Here is a 24436-nt window from a genome sequence, read left to right as displayed (position 1 = left end):
GCTAAATGCAAACATCCCAAATAATAATTGGAAGTCCCACCCCCACCCCCAGGGAGTGTCTCAATTGAATTAAGATAATATTTTTGTAATCTAGGGCCTGAAGTCTCCAAGCTGCTGGTTCATAATGTGATGGGCATCTGAGGTCTGAAGGCGACATTTAGAAAGTATAGATCCCCTCCCTCAGGCGTCCTGTCTCTCTCTGAACCAACCAGTCTCATGGCTTTCTCATCAGCCACCACTCCAGATTCAACCAGTATTCACTTAAATCCACATGAAGTTAATTCTACCTTGTTCTTAAGAGGTGGAAATAATTTTAACACAGCACCAAGTGTCCCTTGATAATCCACTCCAAATATTTTGTTGCACAGGACTGGGGGATGAGGCCAGCGGGGCATTGATTTCCCGTCCAGCTGCCTCTAGACAGAAAGACCTCCCCGCCCTCCCTGCCCCAGCTCCCCGGTACCCTGTCCTCCAGGACCCGGGGCCAGCTGAACATTGCGCTCCTCATGGCAAAGCCGCAATGCAAAGTGGAATCCAGGAACCCAGAACCACAAAGCCACTCATTTCTTCCACTACGTTTTTCTGGAGGTAGGAATTAGCTGAAGAATTTGCAGGTGACATTCCAGGATGGAAGTGCAGCAAAAGGGGCCTAGAAACACGAGTGTGGACGGCAGTAAACAGCTCCGCAGACCACGACTGGTTGGCTGAGCCTTCAGAGAGGAAGACTCTGCCCCTCAGATTCCTATTTCAAAGGGCATCTTTGAATTCCTTCCATTTGTGACATCTCATCCCATTTAAACGCTATTTTAAAAGGGTGGCTTTTTTAGCAATTACTGTATGCATTTATGGTGGAGAAAACCACAGAAACACAATGTGAGGAGCCGTCGATGGTTCAGGAAAAGAATAATGAGCCTGTAGTCCCCAAGCCCTTGGTTCAAATCCAGCTACACTCAGCAACGCCAGCGTGCTGCCAAAACAGCCCGAGGAGGTGCAGCGTTTGCTGAGAGAGTTGGTGGTCCAAGACAGCTCCTTTCACAAGCACTAAATGCACTTTGGAAATGACTAAGGGAGGAGGGTCTGTGATGTGTGCGGCCGGAGGAGCCGTCAGAGGGTTTAATGAGGTCAGTGCACTGCAGGCGGGCGCTTGTTTAGCAGGCGATTGATGGTCCTTCAGAGCGGAGTTAAACAAGCGGCATGATTTATCCCTTTCTGGAATCTCAGGAGCAGAGTCACACCGTCACGTGGCTTTGCTGCAGCCAGAGAGAGGGAGAGAGGAAGAAAGGGGGGAGCAAGGAAGGAAGGAAGGAGGAAAGAAAAAGAAAGGAAGAAAAATGAAAGAATGAGCAGAAGAAGGAAAGAAAGAGGAAGAGAAAGGGAGGAAGGAATGTAGGGAGGGAGGGGGGAGGGGAGGAGGGGAGGGGAATGGGCGGAGGGGGCAGGCAGGGAGGGGGCTAGAAGAGCTGAGAGGTTCAGTTCCCCTCCCCTTCCCTTCTGGACAAGCACTTCTCTTCCCACTGGGACTGCCGACCCTGCACTCTTGAGAGCAGAGGTCCATGAAGCTCTTCACCTAAGCACGGTCTCGCCGTCCTTCAAGGCCCTTCCTCCAGACTGGGAACTCCTGGCTTGTCCCAGGCGCTGTCTGGCTGCCCTCCTCATACTTTCGGGCAGGATTCCATGCAGGTGACGAGAATGATCATGGGAGAGAGGGAGGCAGGGCATTGCGGGAAGCAGGAAGTGTGTGGGAGACGGACGGACCTCGCCTCCCACCAGCTCTGTGCCTGGCAGGTGTGCCCGCCTGCCCGATGCTGAGTCTCCTCATCTCTGAAAGGGCAGCATGGGGATGACCTGCCTCTCGGGCGGCCAGAAGCCCGCAGAGAAACCAACATACAGCAGAGGGCTCCGTGAGTGCTCCCTTAAAATATCCCAGGACACTCGGGTGTCTGTGTGCTGTTTTTCCTCCCGAAGCCTTTCTCTCCACGTGTGGACATCCTGCGCATCAAGAGGGTGACAGCCGCTCACAGCAAAGAGCAGCCCTGTCTCCGTTCAGAGTGAGTGGCCAAAATGTGCCGCCACTGGCAGGACACCCGTGTGAACCGGCCTCTCTGTGGCCACTTTCATTCATTGGCTCATTCAACATGCTCAGCAGATACTGCACAAAAAGTCCCATTTCCTTTGGAGTGAAAGGCATTAGAAATTACTCACATGACCTGTGTACATGGTGGATGTCTGCACAGTTCCTGTTGTGTGCTGGTCATCATTCTACGAACTTCACACACACTAAGTCTTCTCATGCCAACAGCAACCCTGAAGCGGGTACCCCCGTTAGGCCCATTAGATGAGGACGCTGAGACCCCGAGAGTGGCCTAACAGCCCAAGGTCACTGACCAGTAAAGGCAGAGCTGGGGGCCGTGCCCATAGTTTTAGCCCACGGAGGAGCTGACGTGGTCTGAGCAGTCGGGGCGGACCTCCTGGAGAAAAAGGTAAGGAGGAAGGCACGAGGCAGAGAGGACAAAGAGGCACACACCATGTGCCCGGGAGGAGAGGGTCCCAGGGCACAGCCGGTGCCCAGAAGTGTCTCTGCCACGTCCGTGTCCTTCTGCGCATCCTCTGTCTGCGAGGACATGGCAGGCAGGCGGCTCTCCGCACCATGGCCTCTCAGACACCAGCGTGGGGACGGCCTGAGCCCAGCCTGAAGGGTCATACACCTCCGGGCGCTCTGACAGCTCTGTTTGACCCCGGGCCCATTCGCCCACTCCCAGCTGCGGACGGGCGCAGGGCCTGGAGCGCAGAGGCAGGAACACGCAGGGGAGGAGCGGGCGCTGGACACTGAGGCGGCGTCAGAGTCAGAGTCCCTGGAGAGCAGCCTGCCTCCTGCAGGCCTTCTGTGAGGTGCTGGGGGCCACCATGCACGATGACAGCCCAGGGTGACGTCTGACAGGTCACTGTGGCTCCGTCCCCCCAGTGACCTCCCAAAGCGGATGGGGGTGCAGCTCGGTGAAGGCTTGGGTCAAAGCAGCGGAGGAGCCGGCAAACCTGAGCACCGCGGAGCCTTCCAGCTGCCTGTGAGACAGCGTCAGCGCAGCTCCAGGGCCGAGGGCTGCCCTGGCCTTGCCTGACTGGACCCCACCAGCCAAGTAAGGGGAGACACTGTTCCGTGACCCCCCACCCCACTTTTCAGATGCCTTCAATGTCCACTCGCATCCTCACCAGCTTTCTCCCTTGGCAGAAGTCGCCCACGAAGCCAGAGTTTCACTCCCTAGAGCCCCTGATACAAAAGCCTGCTCTCCAGAGTCTAAACCCTTGAGGACAGACTCCAGGGACCCAGCTGTGACCCAGGGTCACCTGGGGTCACCCTCCAAGGCCAGAGGCGGGGGAAGGGCTCTGAGAAGGTGTACCTAGCCAGGCAGTGGGTGAACAGCCTGGCCTAGAGGGCAGCAAAGGCAGGGTGAGCTGGAGTGGGTGCCAGGGCCCTCCTCCCTCTGCCAACCCTGAAGTGGGCGTCCCCGCGGACGGAGCGTCCTCCGGAGCTCACCCCTGCATGCCAGCCCGGGTCAAAGGTACGTGCCTCTCTGGGGTCAATGCAGGGGCTCTTGGGCCAGGACACTGCAGACCGCCCACCGGCCCCGCGCCAGGGACCCGGTGCCCCCGGGTGAGTTCTGCCCACTGCCGTGGGGAGCCCCTGCAGCCACCCCCACCCTCTCAGCATCACGTGCTGGCCTGAAGTGCACCTTCCCTCCCAGACGCCTGAGGGACTCGGAGCAACCCTCCTGCTCAGCGCAGGTCACGTCCTGGTGGTGGGACCACGACAGGGCCCAGTGGACCAGTCAGGCCTCCTTGTGGAGAGCCGAGCCAGGCCCTACGTCCCTCACCCAGTGCTGGGGACGGGTCACGACAAGGTCGGGCTCTCGGGCAGGCGCCCCACTGCCCAGGAGACCAGCGTCCTCACCTGGAAACTGGTCAAGAAGGCAGGACTTCGGACTCCCCTCCAGACCCCCTGGATCAGAAATTCTGTCATCCAGCTCTTTGTGGACTGAAACTTGGGTTCCAGAGCTCTAAGGAAAAGGGCTTGGCCTGGGCGCTCTGCAGTTGTTGGTATTAACAGTATTGTTATTAATGGATTCTTTCTGTTTCCATAACTTGTCTCGGTCTTGTCTGTCAAGACCCAGCGGCTCCCTCGACCTACCGCAACGTCTCCTGTTGTCCTGTTTTTACACTTCTGTGGATGCAGAATGCAAACAAAGTTGGCCTGTTTCCCCACAGTGAGCCTCTGAGAAGCTGACGGGAGGGAGGCCTAGCCCATCCCGAAGGGGAGAGGCTGTGGGGCTGGGCTCCCCCATCTCGGGTCTTCCCTCTTCCCTGGTGATGCTGCCTTTGAATAGCTGGGATTCCTGGTGAGACAGCGTCAGATAAAAGGGACGCTGAGCTCAGCTCTGAGCTGAGTGCCCTGACGTCCGCCATCTGAGAGTGCCCTTCTCAAGATGGTAAGAGAGGAAATACGGAAATCACAGTTAAAAAAAATTAGAGATTATTTCTTATTTACCTTCCATCAGGGCCCACTTTAATGTCTGAATGTTACAGGCTTCACTGGCCAGGGAAAACAAACATTAGTACCATTCCTGCAAAAAGGTCATTCATGGTCAATAGTTTCATAAATCTTTCCAACATTTGACCATTGATATTTAAAAGGTGCTGTTTTAAAAAAAAGTACTGTTTGTGTAAAAAAAAAGAAAGAGCAGGAAAATGCATACATTTTTTTAATTCAGAGATATGGTATACCTCTGGAAGAGATAACCCACTGTTCTTTGTATAGAGTTATAGAGCCTGGGACCAGTGAGTTCTAAAAGACTTTTAGTTTAACTTATAAAGTTTTCTTAAGTATTAAAAAAATATAAGAAAAATACATTTATGGCCTAAGTGTGAAGAGGACAGCTTATAGAGAACTCTTAACGTAATGAAGGATGTGATGATAAATGAGCCACCAAATTAAGTGTATACTGAAATATTCAATACAATAATAGAGCAGATTATTATACAAACCAACCATTAGACACCAGTAAGTACATTTCTCCAGAGAGGAAAAATAATAATACCAAAATGTTGCCCATCAGGTAGATAAATAAGGCAAAAGCAGCCTAAACTGGAAAGGAAAAGACAGACAGATGGACACCCCCAGCACCAGTAGCAGGCTGCCTCCTGGCAGGTGCTGGGCAGACACTCAGCGCTCAGGCTGACTCTCAAATGGGCTTCTCAGGCTTCTTTGGCACAACAGCCATGCACTGTGCTCTTTCCCTTGAATGCTTGACTTAATTTTTAAAACATTTTTTCAGTGTTCTGAAATTTCCACAATCTGGAACTTTTATCGGAAATTTTGCGTAGCTCATGTTGTCTATATCAAATTGCTATTTTTCTTCTCATCTTGGAGGTTAATTTCCTAATACTTCAAAAATCATCATAACAGTAGGTGTTAGAAGGTAAAATAATGTATATTTTTCTCTGAAATATGGCTTCATTAGTGAAATGTACACTGAGGCTGGCAGCAAAGCCCGCCCCACCCCCGGGGCTCTCGTCCACTTGAAAAGCGGGCCCCCCTCTTAGTCCATTTTCTACTTCTTATTACGGATGTTTGTTTTCACATTTCCTTGCCAATAGCTATTGAAATATTTTATTTTGACAACTATCATTTTTCAGGAAGAGAATTGTTAAGCCTGAAGAAAAAGGCATTTTGAGGGAAAAAAAAATGTTCTCTCTGATCTGTAACCTTTTCCATTCAGCAAGCAACTTAATGTGCACTTGAATTCTCGTAAAGAGACACTTCAGAAGCACAGCTGTGTTGTTGATTTCAATATTGGGGAATTCAATTGTTCTGGATGTTTCTTTCAAGTTCCTTAGCTACGCAGGGCCCTTAATTTAGTGCCAGGGAAATTCATTCATGAAAAAAAACAACAACAGCCCAACTTCTCTTTATAAAGTGAAAACTTTCAGAAATCAAAAAGATACTCATACAAACATGCAGTTCTACCATTTCAGGTAGAGGCCAAAACTTCAGGCTTGATGGGAAAGCCCAAAGACTGTAGTGCAATTCATGTAAATAATATATAGAAAAGCTATTCAATCTACTCCAAGGTTCTCTGTCAGGCATAAGCGGGTCTTCCAAAAGCCACATTTTTTCCGAAAGCCGGTCTGAGAAGCAGCGGTCAGCATGCATGTGAGCAGGGCAAACTCACAGGTGGCTTTCCATCATTAAAACCCTACACTTGAAGGAAAAACTCCTCAAACGTTCCTCGGGGCCATGGCCTGTTGAACAAGATTTCCACTTCCCAGGAGACACTGTCCCTACAACTGCTCAGCTTAAAGAGGGGTGGGCAGTGGTGAAGGCAGACTCGCCAGCCCCGTCACGGGTGTTTCTCGTCTCTCCCACAACCCGCAGTGGCTTACTTCAAACACACACCTCAAGCTGAGCTACACGGGGAGATCCTTTGGCTATTGTAACATGAAGAGCTCCTATGTGTAGGCTCACCTTCCAGCGTCTTTAGCTGCTTTGTACTCCTGCCAGGAGTAAGCTCTTGGCTCGGGTGCGCTGTTACAGAGGAAGATGAGATTAAAACCCCCGAAGCTATTTCCAAATAATCGAGAAGGAGCAAGCTACAAACATCCTCCCTCGGAAAGAAGCCCTTTGTTTATAAGCTCATCTCCTGCCCCCAGCAATGTGCATCTTCAAACCTTCAGAAGGAAGAAGAAGAGAAAACTCCTACAAAGTAACTACAGGTCAGCTGTGCCCGCGTGGAGACCGAGAGACCCGTCTCCGCAGCAGCACCAAGGATGGAGGAAGACTTGGTGGGTTCCCTGGGGGTGGTCGTGACCTTTCTGAGCATCCCTGGAGCAAGTGACGCCCCCCAGCACCGGCCCTGCAGACCGGGGGCTAACCAGCAGTGCTGGGGGAACCGTCTCCAAGCCTCAAGCAGGACCAGCTGCTGTCAGGCCAGGCGAGGCTGGGGGTGCGTCTGGACGCAGCTCAAAGAGCAGCCTTCGGTCCTGAATGCCTCTCAGGGTCACCGGCTGCTGGCCCAGAAGAAGAGAAGGCCTTCCGCCCTCCTCATGTTCCCCACCCAACTCAGGAGCAAACATAGTGCGGGACAGGCGGTTATTTTTCAGTCGCTCAGTCGTGTCCGATGCTTTGCGACCCCACGGACGTAGCCCACCAGGCTCCTCTGTCCATGGGCTTCTCCAGGCAGGAATACTGGACTGGGTTGTCATTTCCTTCTCCATGGGATCTTCCTGACCCAGGGACCGAACCTGAACTGCAGGCAGATTCTTTACCATCTGAGCCACAAGGGAAGCCCATCCGACTCTTCACGACCCCATAAACTGCAGCACGCCAGGCTTCCCTATCACCATCTCCCGGAGCTTGCTCAAACTCATGTCCATCTAGTCGGTGATGCCATCCAACCATCTCATCCTCTGTCGTCCCCTTCTCCTCCTGCCTCCTATCTTTCCCAGCATCAGGGTCTTTTCCAGTGAGTCAGCTCTTCACATCAGTTGGCCAAAGCCTTAAGTACTGGAGCTTCGGCTTCAGCGTCAGTCCTTCCAATGACTATTCAGGGCTGATTTCCTTTAGGAGGGACTGGTTTGATCTTGCTGATAAGCACTGGGAGAGAAACCGTTCTGCCCCTTTCCTGTGCTGGCCAACACGCCCCTCTTTTCCACCACCTCCTAGAGACGTCTCCCCCCAGCCTCGTTCTCCTGGACGGCGAGCCTTCCCCTCCCTGAGTGCCTGCAGCTTCTGCATAGAGCTCCCAGGCCCCCAACAGGGGTGTCAGCAGAGCTCTGAGCAGAGGTGGGCGCCTGGCCCAGCAAACGCTTGGTGAACGCTGCTTGCGGAGATGGTCATCAATAAGAAATGAGGAGGGGGCTTCCAGGGAGGGAGGTGGAGTGAGTGTTCTCTGAAGGACAAGACCCATGGGAAGGACCACCACGATTCACTGAAGGGACGGCTCTGATCACGTCCTCAGGGGTCTCACCCCGTGAATGGCTCCGTCCCCAGGAAGCAGGTGTCCACAGGGGCCAAAGGGGCTGATTTCTCTCCAGGGAAGCCCTCTGCCTCCTGCAGCTTGAGCTCCATTGACAGTCATGAGTCCACAGCCAGAAGGAATAACAAGGCTGGTCATCCACTCCTGAAAATCTGTGCAATTATCCATCAGCTCCTGACTGACAGCAGGCAAGGAAGTGAGCTGACTTGATGGAAGCTTATGAAGGTGGGTGAGGGATCCCAGGGTCACGAGGAGTCACCGTGGTTGGGGGGAGTAGCTCCTTTCCTGCATTCAGAGTCTCCCAGGAGGCCGGTGAGCAGCTCCCTGGTCGATACTAATGAGCCCAAGCATCTCTTCCTCTGCTCACCGGTCTTTTTTTTTTTGAAAGTCACTCAGTCATGTCTGATTTTGTGACCCCATGGACTACACAGTCCATGGAATTCTCTAGGTCAGAATACTGGAGTGGGTACCCTTCCCCGTCTCCAGGGGATCTTCCCACCCAGGGATCGAACCCGGGTCTCCCGAATTGCAGGTGGATTCTTTACCAACTGAGTGATGGTCCTTAGGGTTTCCTCATTTATCAAATGCTGACTATTCAAGACTTCTGACTTTTTCTGCTAGATTGACTCATTATTCCAGTTTTCTTATTGATTCATAGGAATCTGGGGGCTTTGCATTAATGACTTAAAGACACACAACTGTGAAATAAAAGAATCCTTGCTTTGAAGGTCTTTCGGGGAGGAGTGGGCCGGGGGACGCGGCAGGCGGGCCCCTCTGCTCCACCACAATCAGCCATGAGTGGACCTTCCCCGCCCCCCTCACAGGCTGCTGCCACAACTGTTTGCACCAATTCATAACACACACACATGCATTCTCAGCGACCATTAGTGCTTACTGCTGTTTTAATACCTTTTTCTGATCTTTAAATTTCTAGAGGAAGTGTTTCTATGGTAAAGCGTTGTGTGAACTCCAGGGCCAAAGATCACTGTTGAATGCTGGCGTTTACCTGATTATAATAAACTGGACAGAAATGACATCTTCCCTCTACAGAGTGCGCCAGGCATGCCAACCAGAGCCGGTGTCAGCCAGGGAAGGAACGAGGATGCTCCCGGGGTGTGTGGATGGAGCGTGACCAGCGGGCACACATGGTGTCAAACAGTCTCAGCAAAGTGATGCCCATCACCACATTCTTCCATGTGACTGGTGAGGAGGCATCAACAGTTGGGAAGAAGCCCTGCTACATCATGCAAAAGCCCATCATAAACTGTGCGTGTGTGTGCAATCCGTGCTCCCAAAACTCCCCTGCACGGTCTCCACACATGTTCTGAGCACAGGCACCTGCTTCCCCCACCCACTTTTCTGCAGAATAAAAGCATGCATACAGCTGGGGATTAATAGAATTTTTTCATAACTCTGGCCAAGCTGTAAAACCAAGCCACAGAAGTGAAAAGGAAGGTGCTTCTACAAGGAAGAACCAGGTCTCCAAGGAGCCTGCCCCACCCACACCACACGTGTCCTCAGAGACACCCCCTCCCTGCCTCCGAGGCATTTTCCACGCAATAAACAAGAGATTCGAAGCAAAATGGAAGAATCTCACTTCCATACCCATTCCTTGAACCAAAAAATCCACATGGACAGTGAAAAAAATGGAACATTTCTACACAGTAAAATGTGGCTGCTACCTGGTTGGAAAAATCAATGTGAGTGAACAGTAGGGTGTTTTGATTCTAGCAATGAAGTATTACAGGGAAATCATAAGAAACCCAGCCAACTTTGCTCATGGTTTTCTAAGAAAGTGCTTTCAGACACTACTTAATTTTTCAAAAGGTGTCAGTAACATCACAGAAACAGGTAAGTCTTCTGCTTTCTCCTTCATAAAATAAGGCTCAACACGACTCAAAATGCTGGTACCTGGTGGAAATGAAATAAGCATTTGCAAGCATCTTTCAGACTGAGGGACACAGAGGCCAACTCATTACGCTAATTTTTTTTCTCTTTCATTTACTCCATGAGTTTGTAAAAGAATTATTAGGTGCAAATGTTAGCTCACTAAAAACATATTTTCAGCAATTTTTAGGTATTGGATGACAAAACAGTTTTAAAAATAAATATATTTTAATTCCACATTATGCACACCCTCTGGCTTTTAAGTGATGACCAGTCACTTGAAATATTAGGTTTTGTGTTACTGTTAATTGCGTGTGTCATCATGGTGGAGCAGTTATGAGTTCTGACCAGTGACTTGGCTCCTGGTATAAACATCTGAACCATGGGCAGAATTTCTAATTATAAGATGCCTGCTCTTCAAACAGAAAAGAGGCCTGAAAGTAAACTCTACGTACAAATGCCTAAATATTGTCTGTAGAAATTCAGGAAGATGTTTTGTATTGTTACATAACATGTGTTTTTCCTTAGTAAATTAAACCAGTGTAGTTGCGACACATAGATCATGAAATGTCTTGGGAAATGATCTGACAGGTCTCCGTCACCAATTAATCAAAACTCAAGCTGCAGACCATTTTCAAATAAAAATGATCTGAATCATTTAAAACATTTTGGTAAAATATTAATGGAAAACAGGCCCTTTTATAGATTATTCTCCCACCAGTATTATTACCTTCGGTACATCAAGTCCACTTATGAGTAATAAAATAACACAAACAAACCATCTGGAAAGGGATCTGTGAAGAATGATCTGCTTTTTCTTTGCAATCATATACATACAAACCCAGAAAGGCTCGCTTCTTTCAGCCAACGAAAACATTTGGTCATTTCTGCTGTTGACCACAGTCCTCGCGGCCACTCCTAAAAATTACGAGTCCCGAATTGCTGTAACCTATGGTGGTTCAGAACCAGATCTTCCATTCGTTTAAGCTTTCTTGAAAACAAAGGCCTCATAATATTTTGGGCTTTGTCCAGTGACGCAAATGTATCCCGATATTCCCCATAATCCCACCTAAACTGACTTCCTTTGCGGTTAGGAGCAGACATTAATAAGACCGTCAGCACACGGCCAGCAGCGTCGGCGGCAGGCTCGCCGCACACGTTGCGTGAGACCTACCGGGGCAGCGGGGCGTCTTGTGGGCCACGGCGGTGCCGCTGACGGGCCTCCCGTTGGGCGTCACGCACCAGCAGTACCCCGTGTAGCTGTGGCACTGGACCTGCGGGGAAGGACAGACGGGGCGGTCAGCGCCCGCGGGGGCGCCCGGGCCTCCTGAGGGCTGCGTCCGGGCACCTGGCAAGGGGCCCCGCGGTGCCCTGGACCCGGGTCTGGGGGGGGCAAGGAGCCGGGGGTGTTTGCACGGGACGCTGCTGCTGCCGGCCCGTGACTGCTCAGCGTCTGAGCCCCCGCCAGCCCTCCTCTTACGAGAGGGGGTCCAAGGCCCTGAGCAGCCAGGACACCTGCTCCCAGCCTGCCCATCGGCCCGAGGCAGAGCTGGGGACAGGAGACATGTCTGGCTGCCAGTGAGATGCTCTGTCTCTCCCCCGAGCCAGCCTGAGTGGGCTCCACCCGCAGCTCCAACCTCGCTCTGTCTCTCCCTCTCCTCCCTGAGTCTTCCAAAGGTCAAAGATTGCTGTAAAAAAACGCACAGAATTCATACTGTTGGAAGAAATCTAGAGTAAAGTCGCCCAGTCGTGTCTGACTCTCTGTGACCCCACGGACTGTACAGTTCATGGAATTCTCCAGGCCAGAGCACTGGAGTGGGTAGCCGTTCCCTTCTCCAGGGGATCTTCCCAACCCAGGGATGGAACCCAGGTCTCCCGCACTGCGGGCTGATTCTTTACCAGCTGAGCCCCCAGGGAAGCCTGTACTATTGGCTGGCTCAGGGCAGATCCTATCTTGTTTGCTTTTTTCCTATCAGAAGCTAATATGTCAGTCAGCAGGGCATCTCAGGAATTCATTTCCTTTAATACAAAATGACAATGATAATATGACCTGTTACTGGTGACCCCAGGAAAGGCAGACAGTACATGTGACCCTGACCTGGGATCTGGCATGTGCCCCTTCAGAAACGACATCACACTGCGGCTGGGATCTCTGCCACGAGCTGGCCGGTGAGACCCCATCCGCTCCCCAGGACAGGAGCGCCTGCTCCGAGGAGGGAGCCAGCGCCCTGAGGGGGAAGGGAGGAGCCGTCCCCGGGGAGGCCCCCACCTGGCTGTAGGTGCCGTCATCGTTGCACTCCGGGATGAACACCTGCTGCAGCTCCCGGCGGGCCTGCTCCTGGGTGTACTTCCTCTCGGCCACGCACCTGGACACGTCTGCAGGGAGGCACAGGGCAGAGCGGTGGTCAGGCCCCCTGAAGACACCCAGCAGAGGCAGCACGTGAGTGGCTGACCTGCAGGGGCCTCACGGGGCGGGCGGCTGCAGGCAGGCACCTGTCAGGGCGCCAGGGCCCCTGAGGGGAGGCCAGACCTGGCGGGAAGAGTGGGGTGTCCTCCACGTCCAGGGAGCCAGGAGGCCGAGGCTCCGAAAAGCCACCAGGCTTGACTGTGGTGAAAAGCAGATGCTACTTCCTGGGCAGCGGAAGTCTGCTGGTACCCCCACGGGCCAGGACAAGACTCCGGGACCCAAGGACCTCCTCCGGAGTGCACGGCCAGGCCGTGTGCCACGTGGGGGCCTCGTCTGAGAGCTACGGTGAGAATCAGCCCAGGGACGCTGGCCCGGGCGTGGGAGGGCAGGCCCCCCGGGGGCACAGACCGTCTGGCCCGTGGCTGCAGCCCAGGGGCCAGCCCCGTCTGCGTCCACCCTTGTCCACCCCGCAGGCTCTTCCTCTGCATCTGGGTTTCTTATGATCTCAGAGCAACACCAGCTCCTGTGCTTCCAACCTCGAGTGGAAAATCAAACAATAAGTCAGATTAAAGGGTCAAATATCTTCATCAGGCCTCCTTGCTCACTGAGCACAGACTTCCACACATTCACAGTGAGATATCCAGTGTGACGGCTGGATAGAAAACACGAGGTTCCTCCCGTTCCTTGGGAGGATACCCCGGGACCCCACAAACTAGCAGAAAAGGGAAGGACTGGGCAGCCCCCACCCAGCTCCGGACGGAGGCGTCAGGAAACGCAGCCTCCAAGACGCGCTGTGGGGACCGGGTCCCGGTGAGGAAGGCAGTACCCACTCACCTGCTCCATCCGAGCTGGGCACCAGAGCCTGCTCACCCCTGACGCTCGTCTCGGAAGCCTGGCGCAAGTTACGGGGGGCTGGGCTGAGCCCCAGGGAGGGCGCATCTTCCCAGGACCGCAGGCTGGCTGAGTCTGTGTCCACCGTGGAGAAGGCCGCCCCCGGGGCCGCCCCCACCAGCCCCCCGCCCAGGGCCCACACCCTGCGCACAGGGCTTACGCCAGAGTTACGCCAGCCCACGTAACTCACTTGAATCTCACAAGTTGAAAAGAATGGCTTTCCCCATTTTCCTTAAGTGTTTCCAGATTTAAATTACAAGTTGTCTAGGTCTGAAAGGCCCTCTGGACGCTGAGAGATACTGCTTCAAACGTGTCCACCGCCCAGCGTTTCTGGCGGGTGACTCTCCGCTTGCCTGGGAGTAAACTCTCCTGGCTACAACGAGACGCCATCTGGGCCCCAGCTCGGGGCTCAGGCTTCTGTCCCGCGGTGCCGGGTCTGAGCACAGATGCTGCTGCTGGGGGCCCTCATCTAGGACCCCGAGCAAGCGCCGCCGGGGCGCCCCTCGGCAAAATGGGCCTGTGCGCTGGGGGGTGCGTCCATGCGGGCTCAGGCCTCATGTCGTGATCTGCATTCTTGCCAGCACTCAGCAACATGTGGTTTTAATGCAGCCTATGTTTTTGCTGAGGAGAAAACACTGGTGTGCTGGACTTCTGTCCTCATTTTTTTAGTATAACCTGTGGTTTGACTGTCTAAAAGGAAAAGTGATATGTGTTCCCAGCCTGCAAGCTCTCCACGAGGGTCCAGACAAGTTACAGATTACTCCCAACAGCTGAACTCTCGCGGACCACAGCAAAAACACGTACATCGACCAAAGAACCCTCCCGTCTCCGATGCCAGCTTCAAAAGCTTGTGTGTTTGCCACTGATCGGGGAGTTCTCAAACCTCTCACGTGGACAGAGCATTAAGTTCCGGTTTATGCCAGCACATGGCCGACGGCCCAGGCATGGGGAGCCAGGAGGACTGTGCAGTGGGAAATGCAGGGCCCATCCCCGAGAGCAAGCCTCTATCTGCCCACCAAACCAGGGTGCCACTTGCCCGGACCACCTGCTCACCCCGCCGCATCCCAGACATCTAAGCCAGGCGCAGCGGCTGCTCTCTTGAGAAGGGTCTCAACAGCAGCCCACTGCTTCTATCCTACTGAAGTATGGGGCCAGCTGCCTGGTGTGTGTTGTCTCATTGTGCTCACTGTTTTCTCTCAGTTGCAAAGTAACAGATATTCCTTTTCCAAGGGGATCACAAACGTGTCTATGCATCAGGATACATTGGTCACAGAGACTGTCACAATGCAGCACTTGCTCTAAACCAGAAATAAACAGCCACGTTTTATAGCGGTCATTTCTAATGATGCTGTCCTTTAAACAGGAAGCAAATCATTTCCTACTTTGCTACAATCACTCAAGATTGGATTAAGCGATTATGGGAAGAGACAGATTTGCTGCCCGTTTCATGCAGAAGAATTTTGGAGAAGAACAGTCACAAGGACCCAAGGAGGCTCGGCCAGAATGAGGTCAGGGCACTGACGTTTACAGGCAGCCCTGAGCTGGACTGCCCCAAGCCTCACCGCTCTTCTTGGGGGGCCCCTGTCCATCACACACACAGGACGATGCTGAAACATGACCCTGAAGAAAGGGGATCATGTTCCTTTAATTCTTCCTAGGTGAGTCCTCACCCCAGAGAGAGCCACCCAGCCAGCTCCTTACTAAGGAAGAAACTCAAGGGGATATGGAATTACTTACAGTCCATCTATGAAATCTATGGAGAGGCTACACTGAGTAATTTTCTGGTCAACAGACCTGCTGACTCTGGACCTAGCAGGGTAACTGTGTGGTGGTTTTGAGCATGGGGGGTCAGCCTTCTGGGGACACAGCATTCTCTCTGCTGGGCCCCCGTGGCCAGCACGGGGCCTGCACAGACCAGGCCGGGGTCGGAACAAACAAGGCCGACGAGGAAGCCAGCTCACTGTTGGTAGCAGCCGCAGAATGCCAGCCCGAGGGTGACTGGCTTCTTACTTTACTGGCAGCGAATGAAGCAGATCTTGTATTTCAAAAGTTGTAGTACTTTACCAACCTGTCATTTTGAAGGCCAGACTCAGAGAAACTGAGAACTCTGTGCTGCGGCGTTCTTTGCATAAATGATGCGGAGCCGGGCTGCGGCACAGGACCAGCAGGACGCCGTGGAGGCCCCTAGTCTGCCCACCTGCCGCCGGCCAGCGGGCAACACCACAGCAGGCGCCCACGCCGTCCCTCGACCAGAGGGCGCGGCTCAGAGCCGAGGAGAAAGGGGCTGAGTGTCTATTTTAAATATGTATTATCATTGTAAACGCACAAAGACAGAAACAAATTAGACAGCAAAACCCAGGGTGCATAATTGGGGTGGCCAAGGCCTAAAGGAAAAAGATAAAGTGCAAACTATAGCACAAACATATGAAAGTGTTCAGACGTTTCTGACAATGCTTATCCAGGAAACAACCGATCAGAACCGGCTCTGTGATGACTGACCACCGTGACCATCCATGCATCACACCAGCTCCCTGTGAAAGTGGTCTTGGGGTCCTTTTGTGTGACATTTGGCCTAGACCTTTGCAGGAAGGGGACGGCTGAGGCCACGCTGTGCCCGCCCAGCTCCCCCGAAGAACTCTTGGAGGACACAGGTGTTGCTAAAGCAAACAGGGAAGGTTTTCTTTTTTTCACAATATTTCACAAAGTTCTGTTGTATTTCTGATCCTGGTTTGAACATGAGAGCAACGGCCCCACCTCTTGTGTCTGCTTTCATCAAGAGGGTGCGTCTAACATCAGACCTGGGAGAACACCGTGGAAGGTTAAGGCCAAAAAGCCTGGGGAGGGTTTCTGCAAGGGACAAGCGCTAGCATGATTAAACCGTCCTGGAACCACACATGTAACAGGCATCTCAGAGCCTGCCTGTGGGTGCAAGGAGTCTGATGAGACGTCAGGAAGCAAGGACACAGGCCTAGCCAAAAGGACCTGGCAGAGGACACACACACACACATATGCACACACACACACACACGTACATATGTTCTTACAGGACACACATGCAACCTCCCCACATGGACGTGCATGCCCACATATACACATATATGTGAACCTGTGCACACAGGCACAAACATCACACACCTGCAGACTCCCCCATGGAAAGACTCTTTTTGCTGAAGAAAATGCTGGCAGGTCAACACTGATTTCAGCTCAGTTCAGTTCAGTTGCTCAGTCGTGTCCAACTCTTTGCAACCCCATGGACTGCAGCACGCCAGGCCTCCCTGTCCATCACCAACTCCCGGAGTTCACCCAAACCCATGTCCATTGAGTCAGTGATGCCATCCAACCATCTCATCCTCTGTTGTCCCCTTCTCTTCCTGCCTTCAATCTTTCCCAGCATCAGGGTCTTTTCAAATGAGTCGCTCTTTGCATCAGGTGGGCAAAGGATTGGAGTTTCAGCTTCAGCATCAGTCCTTCCAAAGAACATTCAGGACTGATTTCTTTTAGGATGGACTGGTTGGATCTCCTTGCAGTCCAAGGGACTCTCAAGAGTCTACTCCAACACCACAGGTCAAAAGCATCAATTCTTCGACACTCAGCTTTCTTCACAGTCCAACTCTCACATCCATACATGACCACTGGAAAAACCATAGCTTTGACTAGATGGACCTTTGTTAATAAAGTAATGTCTCTGCTTTTTAATATGCTGTCTAGGTTGGTCATAACTTTCCTTCTAAGGAGTAAGCCTCTTTTCATTTCATGGCTGCAGTCACCATCTGCAGTGATTTTGGAGCCCCCCAAAAATAAAATTAGCCACTGTTTTCACTGTTTCCCCATCTATTTGCCATGATGTGATGGGACCAGATGCCATGATCTTAGTTTTCTGAATGTTGAGTTTTAAGCTAACTTTTTCACTCTCCTCTTTCACTTTCATCAAGAGGCTCTTTAGTTTTTCTTTGCTTTCTGCCATAAGGGTGGTGTCATCTGCATATCTGAGGTTATTGATATTTCTCCCCACAATCTTGATTCCAGTTTGTGCTTCATTCAGCCCAGCATTTCTCATGATGTACTCTGCATATAAGTTAAACAAGCAGGGTGACAATATACAGCCTTGACGTACTCCTTTTCCTATTTGGAACCGGTCTGTTGTTCCATGTCCAGTTCTAACTGTTGCTTCTTGACCTCTATACAGAGTTCTCAAGAAGCAGGTCAAGTGGTCTGGTATCCCATCCTTTCAGAATTTTCCACAGTTTATTGTGATCCACACAGTCAAAGGTTTTGGCATAGTCAATAAAGCAGAAATAGATGTTTTTCTGGAACTCTCTTGCTTTTTCGATGATCCAGCAGATGTTGGCAATTTGATCTCTGGTTCCTCTGCCTTTTCTAAAACCAGCTTGAACACACTTACAGCAACCAAGCTGCGCCCTGGTCCTGGGCAGCGTCGCCGGATAACAGAGCCTCCCTGGGAGTAGACGGAACTTCAGAGACCCTGCCTTACTCCTGGGCAGCTCATCTGAAGCCTGAGCAAGCAGCCGGTGATGCAGCTTCCAGCCCGTTTCTCGGCTCTCCAAATACAAGCAAGGGCTGCTCACCACCACACGCCCATGATCAGTAAAGCCTTCAGAGAGATAGACTTCCCCGTGTTTGCCTGAGCCAACCCTCTGCTTCAGAGACGAGAAGTCAGGTGCAGCTCTCCAGCCTGGCTCTTCGTCCTGGTTACATGGTTCCCTGACCTCTGGGAGCTCAGGGGGTGCAGAGGCCAGAATCTCGCCACCCCCCAGCCCTATCCCTGCCCATGTGGAGACCCACAGCAGCTCCCGCCCCGGACCGGGGAGGGGAGGGAGGCAGGCGGGGCCACGCCAGTCCTGCTGGGCTGCATGTCTGCACCGCCCTCAGGCTTTACATCCTGCGTTTTAATAAAATTGCAGTAAAAGCGCACAGAGCACTTCAGAGAGGGCACTACCGAGCCCTCAGCACCAAGAGGGGCTGACAGGCGCTCTCGGGCCTCACAGAAATCCGCTGGAAATCCTCGGTGCTTTCAGGGGCGACAGCCCCGCTGACCATGTGCATGCGTCATGCCTTTCATGGAATGTCCAGAAACAGAGCTGCAGCCTGAGCTCTCCCTGCAGGACCAACGGAGTTCACAGCCTGCCCAGGCCGGCAGGGCGTCCCCCACAAGTGGCCCGGGTCATGTGGGTGAATGCAGGTGGTCCCGTGGACCCAGGGCCCGGCCTGGCCTGAGCACGCTGAGGTGACACTCATCACAGCAGCCCAGCTGGGACAAAGGGCCCGTAAGCAACCCCAAGTCTTCTAGGCCGACGGTCACTATTCGGCCGGAGTGAACGCCCAGGTATGTATCACTCAGGTTTTCACAGGGAAAGAGTGAGGGGTCTGGAAGTCATCACAACTGTGATGGGGTCCATCTGCACAACTCTGCAGACCTCTGTGCTCATGTGTCTCACGCCCACGGAGACCCCAACACGGGCAGCGGTCACTGCGATGACCATTAGGACAGCACCTGTGAGATTCGGGCAGTGAAGAAGGAGGAGAAATACCAGGCATCGCTTTGCAACAGTGTTCTTCTTCTTACACATCCGTCACTCAAAAGACCTGGGTCTTAGAATCTCCAGTAAGCTGCCTTTGTCAGAATCCTTTATGACTGTGTTTCCAGAAATCTCAGAATAATTCCAAGATCTCCTGGAATTTGACTTTTCTTTTTCTTCTTTCTTCTGTTTTTTAAATTTAATGCCAGAGATTTGCTTGAAAAGAAAGGCAGTCCCAATGGTCTTAGATCAAAAGAAAAACATTAATCAGTTTGCTGGGTTCTAAAAATAGAAACTCCACAAATTTCAAAGGAAATATGAGAAAAACCTATTTATGTAAACCACTGCACTTCTGTTCAAGGCCAGGAGAGCATAATAGGAAATGCAAAAAACATTTTCCTCCAACTTAACCAAATACTGAAATATTTCAATTGCTTCCAAACTAGAACATCCAAAAGAGACTGGCCCATGAAGCTCTCACCCATCACATACGTGGAAATGTCTTCAAAACTCACAGCTTCACAGTCACCAACTTGATACTTGATTCACCAGCCAATTTCAACACCAGGAACAATTCAGGGCAAACGCGGATGGGTCTTTGCATTCCTTGCAGTAGAAGGACCTTTCGGCCTGCTTCTCCGCCTCTCACCGTCAGAGCGGAACGCGCCTGAGCTGGGCTGGTGTGGAGTCTGGCCAGCGCTCCTGGGCAGAGTGGGACAGCAGCAGCTGCCCGCTGCCACCAGGATGCCCATCCCGCCCACCAGCACCAGGCCCCTCCTATTCACACTGAACCCTCACCATGTGGCCCGGGGCAGGCTGGGGGTGTTAGAAGCTGGACTTCAGGCAACAGGACGACAGGACGGGGAAGCGACCTGAAAGGCAAGCCAGCCGGTAGGAGGGGGCCCATCCCATCTGGGTCCGGCTCCCGCTCCTAGCCCGGCTCCAGGGAAAGGCTGCTTATGTAAGAAAAGTCTGCTGCAGGCGGGAAACCCCTTCTCTCCGGCCCCCTGCGGACCAGACTCAGATCGCCAGACCCAGAGACGGGGGCTGAGAGCAGATGCCTCAGAGCCCCAGGCCTGCCCCCCAGATCTACAATGTCAATACAATAAAGCCCATTTATTTCAAACTGTGCTGGACAACTAACAGCGTCTCTTTAAAGTAACTGTATATATTTGCTACCCCCAGTCACTGAAGCACCAAATAAACTTGATCTTGAAGTTTATAGGTATCTTCACATTCTCTTTATTTTAATCCTTTTGATTTGAATTAAACTTGATGTTAGGAGATAAGTTCTGTTTTTACCTTCATTGTTGTTCAGTCACTAAGTCATGTCCAATTCTTTGAGACCCCATGGACTGCAGCACACCAGGCTTCCCTGTCCTTCACTGTCTCCCAGAGTTTGCCCAAATTCATGTCCACTGAATCAAAGATGTTATCTAATCATCTCATCCTCTGCTGCCCCTTCTCCTATAGCCTTCAATCTTTCCCAGCATCAGGGTCTTTTCCAGCAAGTCAGCTCTTCTCATCAGGTGGCCAAAGTATGGGAGCTTCAGCAACAGTCTTTCCAATGAACATCCAGGGTTGATTTCCTTTAGGATTGACTGGTTTGACCTCCTTGCTATCCAAGGGACTCTCAAGAGTCTTCTCCAACACCACAGTTTGAAAGCACCAATTCATTAGCACTCAGCCTTCTTTATGATCCAACTCTCACATCCGTACATGACTACTGGAAAAAGCATACCTTTGACTATATGGGCCTTTGTCAACAAAGTGATGTCTGCTTTTTAATATGCTGTCTAGGTTTGTCATAGCTTTCCTTCCAAGGAGCAAGCATCTTTTAATTTCATGGCTGCAATCACAGCAGTAGTTTTTAACCTTCTTCTCCCTTATCTCATTTTTTGTCATAAATTTACAAAATAAAATTTCCTCAGTGAGGTGTGAGAATTCCAACCAAGGAATTATCCAGAAAAGTTAGGCTGGATCCAAACACAAGTAAGCTAAAAATGACATTACTGAAAGGCCATCTGTGTTTAATAACAACATGGCCTCCTGTCCAAAAACGATGCAAGGTGGACCCTGCAGAGCTCCAAGTGCGAGGTTTGGGAGAGTCCACCCTGACAGACGGACCCAGACAGACAGACGGATGGATGGGCCTCTGGCCTCAGTGTGATTAATGCCTCTCAGACGCCCATGGAGACCACGGCCAACACAGAAGTTTAATATGGCAGCTTCCTCACGGTCCTCCAGCTGAGGGTCTGACAGGAGTTGTCTCCAAGAGGATATCTGATGGGGGTGTCTAAAGGAACAGGGCACCAAAGAGGAACATAAAACTCAAACCTCACGCCACAACACCTGTCCTCATGAGCTAAGCCAGCATAGGCCACTGCTTCTAGAAGCTTCTCTGCAGGGTAGATCCCCTGATACTTGAGTCTACTCTTGGGTCACTTCCCATTTCTCAGTGCAGACAGCTGAGGTGTGTGACAGCCATCAAGGCATAAAGTTAGCTCCACGTTCCTCACAGAGTTTAGGGCACACTAATCGAACGCCAGGAGGAAGCTGGGTGCTGGGCTGCCCAACGCCCGTGGGCAGAGGGCCCCATGAGGTGCCAACAGGAGCGGCACCCAGGCCCAGGGAACAGGCAGCTCCGTCTCTGTCACGGGGAGAAGTGAGTCGGACCTGTCCCCTAGGCCGGGTGGCCCTGTGAAAGGAACAGCAGCTCACTCAGAGCCTGGCCGAGTGCGGGCCCGAGGCACCGGCTTCCCTTCATTTGAGCGGTTGTTGGGCTAATAGCTAGACACCGCAGGACATGGTCTCAAGAGGGTTTTAGCCTGTGTGGTCTTTTCTCCTAGATAATAAGAAAAAGAAAGTCAAATCTCTTTCTGAAAATGACTCTATTTGTGTTTGAAACGTGTTTTGCTGAGTCAAACCTTTCATTAACACGGGAAACGTTTCAATGTTTTGCTCTAAGCCTGCTTGTTAGCTCCAAATCCGCTTCTTAAATCAGGAAAACTGAAAATTACACGTGTAAAATCAGCGCCAACAAAGAAGAAAAAAAAAATCCCTGAAAACAGCACAGGTGCTATTATACATGCCCCACATGTTAGACAGTGAAATGAGAAAGGGTTGAAAGAACCACTTTAAAAAACGGGGGCAAGAAAGAATAATTTTAGGAGACTCTGGAAACATTCTGTGAAACCTGGATGAATTTATGTTGTGATGTGTGATGTCATAAAACATTCTAAGAAAAAAGAACATTCAACAAGAACATAATGATTCAAAAACGACTCTTAGCGCTACGCGCCCTGACAAAGATTCAGGAGCAGAAACCCTTGACTTTTGCACAGAAAAACTTGGCCAGGTGAAGACGAAGCACATAAATGTACATTTTGGGGCTTGGCTCTTGAACAGTGGTGGAAGGAAACTTACCTTTGCAGTTGCCTCGATAAGCAATTTCTAGCTGGGGGTCTTTGCACTTGGCGCGTTGAAACTCGCAGCGAGATAGGAAGGTCCTCCCGTCCGAGGCGCACAGTGGCTTCTGGGCGGAGCCCCCGCAGTCCAAGCTGCAGTCTTTGTCCTTGTCTTGGTCAACTCTCAAAAACTTGGAGGAGAAAAGAAAAAAGAAGCCAGACATCTCAAGGAGTGTTCTGGGGATAGCAGGAGGCTGTCTAGGCCACTTGGTGTTGAGGGAGTGTCCCAGAAACACGGTGGGAAGCCCAGAAGCCTCTGACCTCCAGGGTCTCAGACATCCAGGTAACTGGTCATTCCCTGCTCTGCTCAACATCTGGTAGCTGAACCTCTGAACGCTCCACCACTGGCCTGGGACACCGTCCAGCTCTGCCCTGGGACACACGTGTTCTTTTTACCTCTAACTGTCTGAATAGCGATGCTTTTCTTTGAGTCAGTGAATTCAGTGCCTGGTTGACCCCTCCATTCACTACGTTTTGCCATCAGCTTTGAAGTCACGTGTGTCCGGAGCCCCCTGTCTTTCTGGAATAGGGGGGGAGCAGGCTCTCCCTGCTGGAAAGCACCACACAATCTCATCCACACCCCAGGTACCGCTTTATGTGGAAGGTCAGTTTCTGACCTATGCCCTGGCTCCACGGGTCCTAGGGGCCCTCTGGAGGACCCAGGGCTGCAGGGTCACTACAGGCACAGAGCCGCTGCCCAGGGGCCCCTCCCAGGTCCCTGTCCTTGCCTTGGCTCCTCTGATGACCTGGACACACAGCTTCAGAGCTTGGGGTCTCCCAGAGGGGCTCAGGTCTGGCCGCCAGCCTCCCACACCCGCCCCCACACAGTGGATGGCGTCCCCTGCCCCCCTCAGCTTCCCAACCCCCCACACATCCCCACCCCAGCCCTGCCTAGTCCTCCTCACCCCAGACACAGTGACAAGCATGAAGGCGACTCCAACGCTGCTTTGGGTTAGAGGACGTGGTCACTGGAGCATCGCCTGCCCCGCCCAGGCCCTTGCTCTGATTAATGGAGCACCACTGAGCCACTAAAGGAGAGAAGGCCCCCGCCGAGGTGCGGCACTTCTCAACACCCCACGGTGTGGGCAGAGCCCTGGGCACTGGGGCCATTTGAACGGTTGATCCAGCAGGTTTGCCGTAATACTTGGCTCTGCTCACAGCGACCCTCCCCTGTTCAAGTCGGAGCCGGAGGAAAGTGGGGACGCAGTTCAGCAGAAGCTCAGGGACCGCGTCGGCCTGCTGTCTCGTCAGGAAGAAACAGAGAGAAAAGTCTCAAACTCAGGGCGCCTCATCCCTTGAGAAGATAGATACCCAAACTCGCCCCTTTCATCTCCGAGTGTCCTGCTTGGTGACACGTGAAGACAAACCAATGCCGAAGCTGAGGTGAAGCCGGGGGAGGGAAGGGCCCCGGGTTTGGGGGTCAGCTGCCGGGGGAACCACATCCCTCCTGGGGTCCAGGTGGGGTCCCGGGAAGAAAGGCAGCCAGAGCACTGTGGCTGGGAGCCGGCGGGTTACCACTTCTCTACCTGAACCTCTGGGAGCTGATGAGGGGCCGTTTGCAGGGTTTCTGGATGAAGGCTCCAGCCACCAGACCGTGCTCAGCATCTGGAGCATCACAGCTTTATCCAGTGGGGCTCCGGGGACGAGGGGGGCAGATTTACCCTGCTCTAATGTTTCCTGTGAATAAGGTCACTTGCTGAAATGATCTGTGCTTATTTTAACCAAAAGGCAAGTGAAAAGAGATCATTGCTTTTCCAAGATTTTGCAAAAATATATATATATATATATTTCTTAAATAGAGCAAATAAAGAAGCTTTCTGTGTGGATCACAACAAACTGTGGAAAATTCTGAAAGAGGTGGGAATAGCAGACCACCTTACCTGCCTCCTGAGAAACCTTTATGCTAGTCAAGAAGCAACAGTTAGAACTGGACATGGAACAACAGACTGGTTCTAAATTGGGAAAGGAATACATCAAGGCTGTATATTATCACCCTGCTTATTTAACTTATATGCAGAGTACCTCATGTGAAAAGCTAGGCTGGATGAATCACAAGCTGGAATCAAGATTGCCAGGAGAAATATCAATAACCTCAGATATGCAGATGACACCACCCTTACGGCAGAAAGTGAAGAACCAAAGAGCCTCTTGATGAAAGTGAAAGAGGAGAATCAAAAAGCTAGTTTGAAACTCAACATTCAAAAAGTGAAGATAGTGGCA

At 51.9% G+C, this 24436-nt stretch overlaps 1 protein-coding gene across 2 annotated transcripts in view; it reads right to left on the bottom strand.

Annotated features, from left to right (window-relative positions):
- Positions 1-24436, bottom strand: part of SMOC2 (SPARC related modular calcium binding 2) — a 153435-nt gene that overhangs the window by 82981 nt on the left and 46018 nt on the right. For both annotated transcript variants that reach the window (XM_061130559.1, XM_061130560.1), the window contains exons 2-4: positions 22176-22347; positions 12184-12290; positions 11089-11188 (exon numbers count right to left, since the gene is read on the bottom strand). In XM_061130559.1, the coding sequence (XP_060986542.1) occupies positions 11089-11188; positions 12184-12290; positions 22176-22347 (379 nt within the window). The remainder of the gene's footprint in view (positions 1-11088; positions 11189-12183; positions 12291-22175; positions 22348-24436) is intronic.

The sequence above is a fragment of the Dama dama genome, chromosome 26 (genome assembly GCF_033118175.1).
Source record: "Dama dama isolate Ldn47 chromosome 26, ASM3311817v1, whole genome shotgun sequence".
Classification (NCBI taxonomy): Eukaryota; Metazoa; Chordata; class Mammalia; order Artiodactyla; family Cervidae; genus Dama; species Dama dama.
The sequence above is the reverse complement of the archived record's forward strand: the minus strand, read 5'-3'. Positions and strand labels throughout refer to the sequence as shown.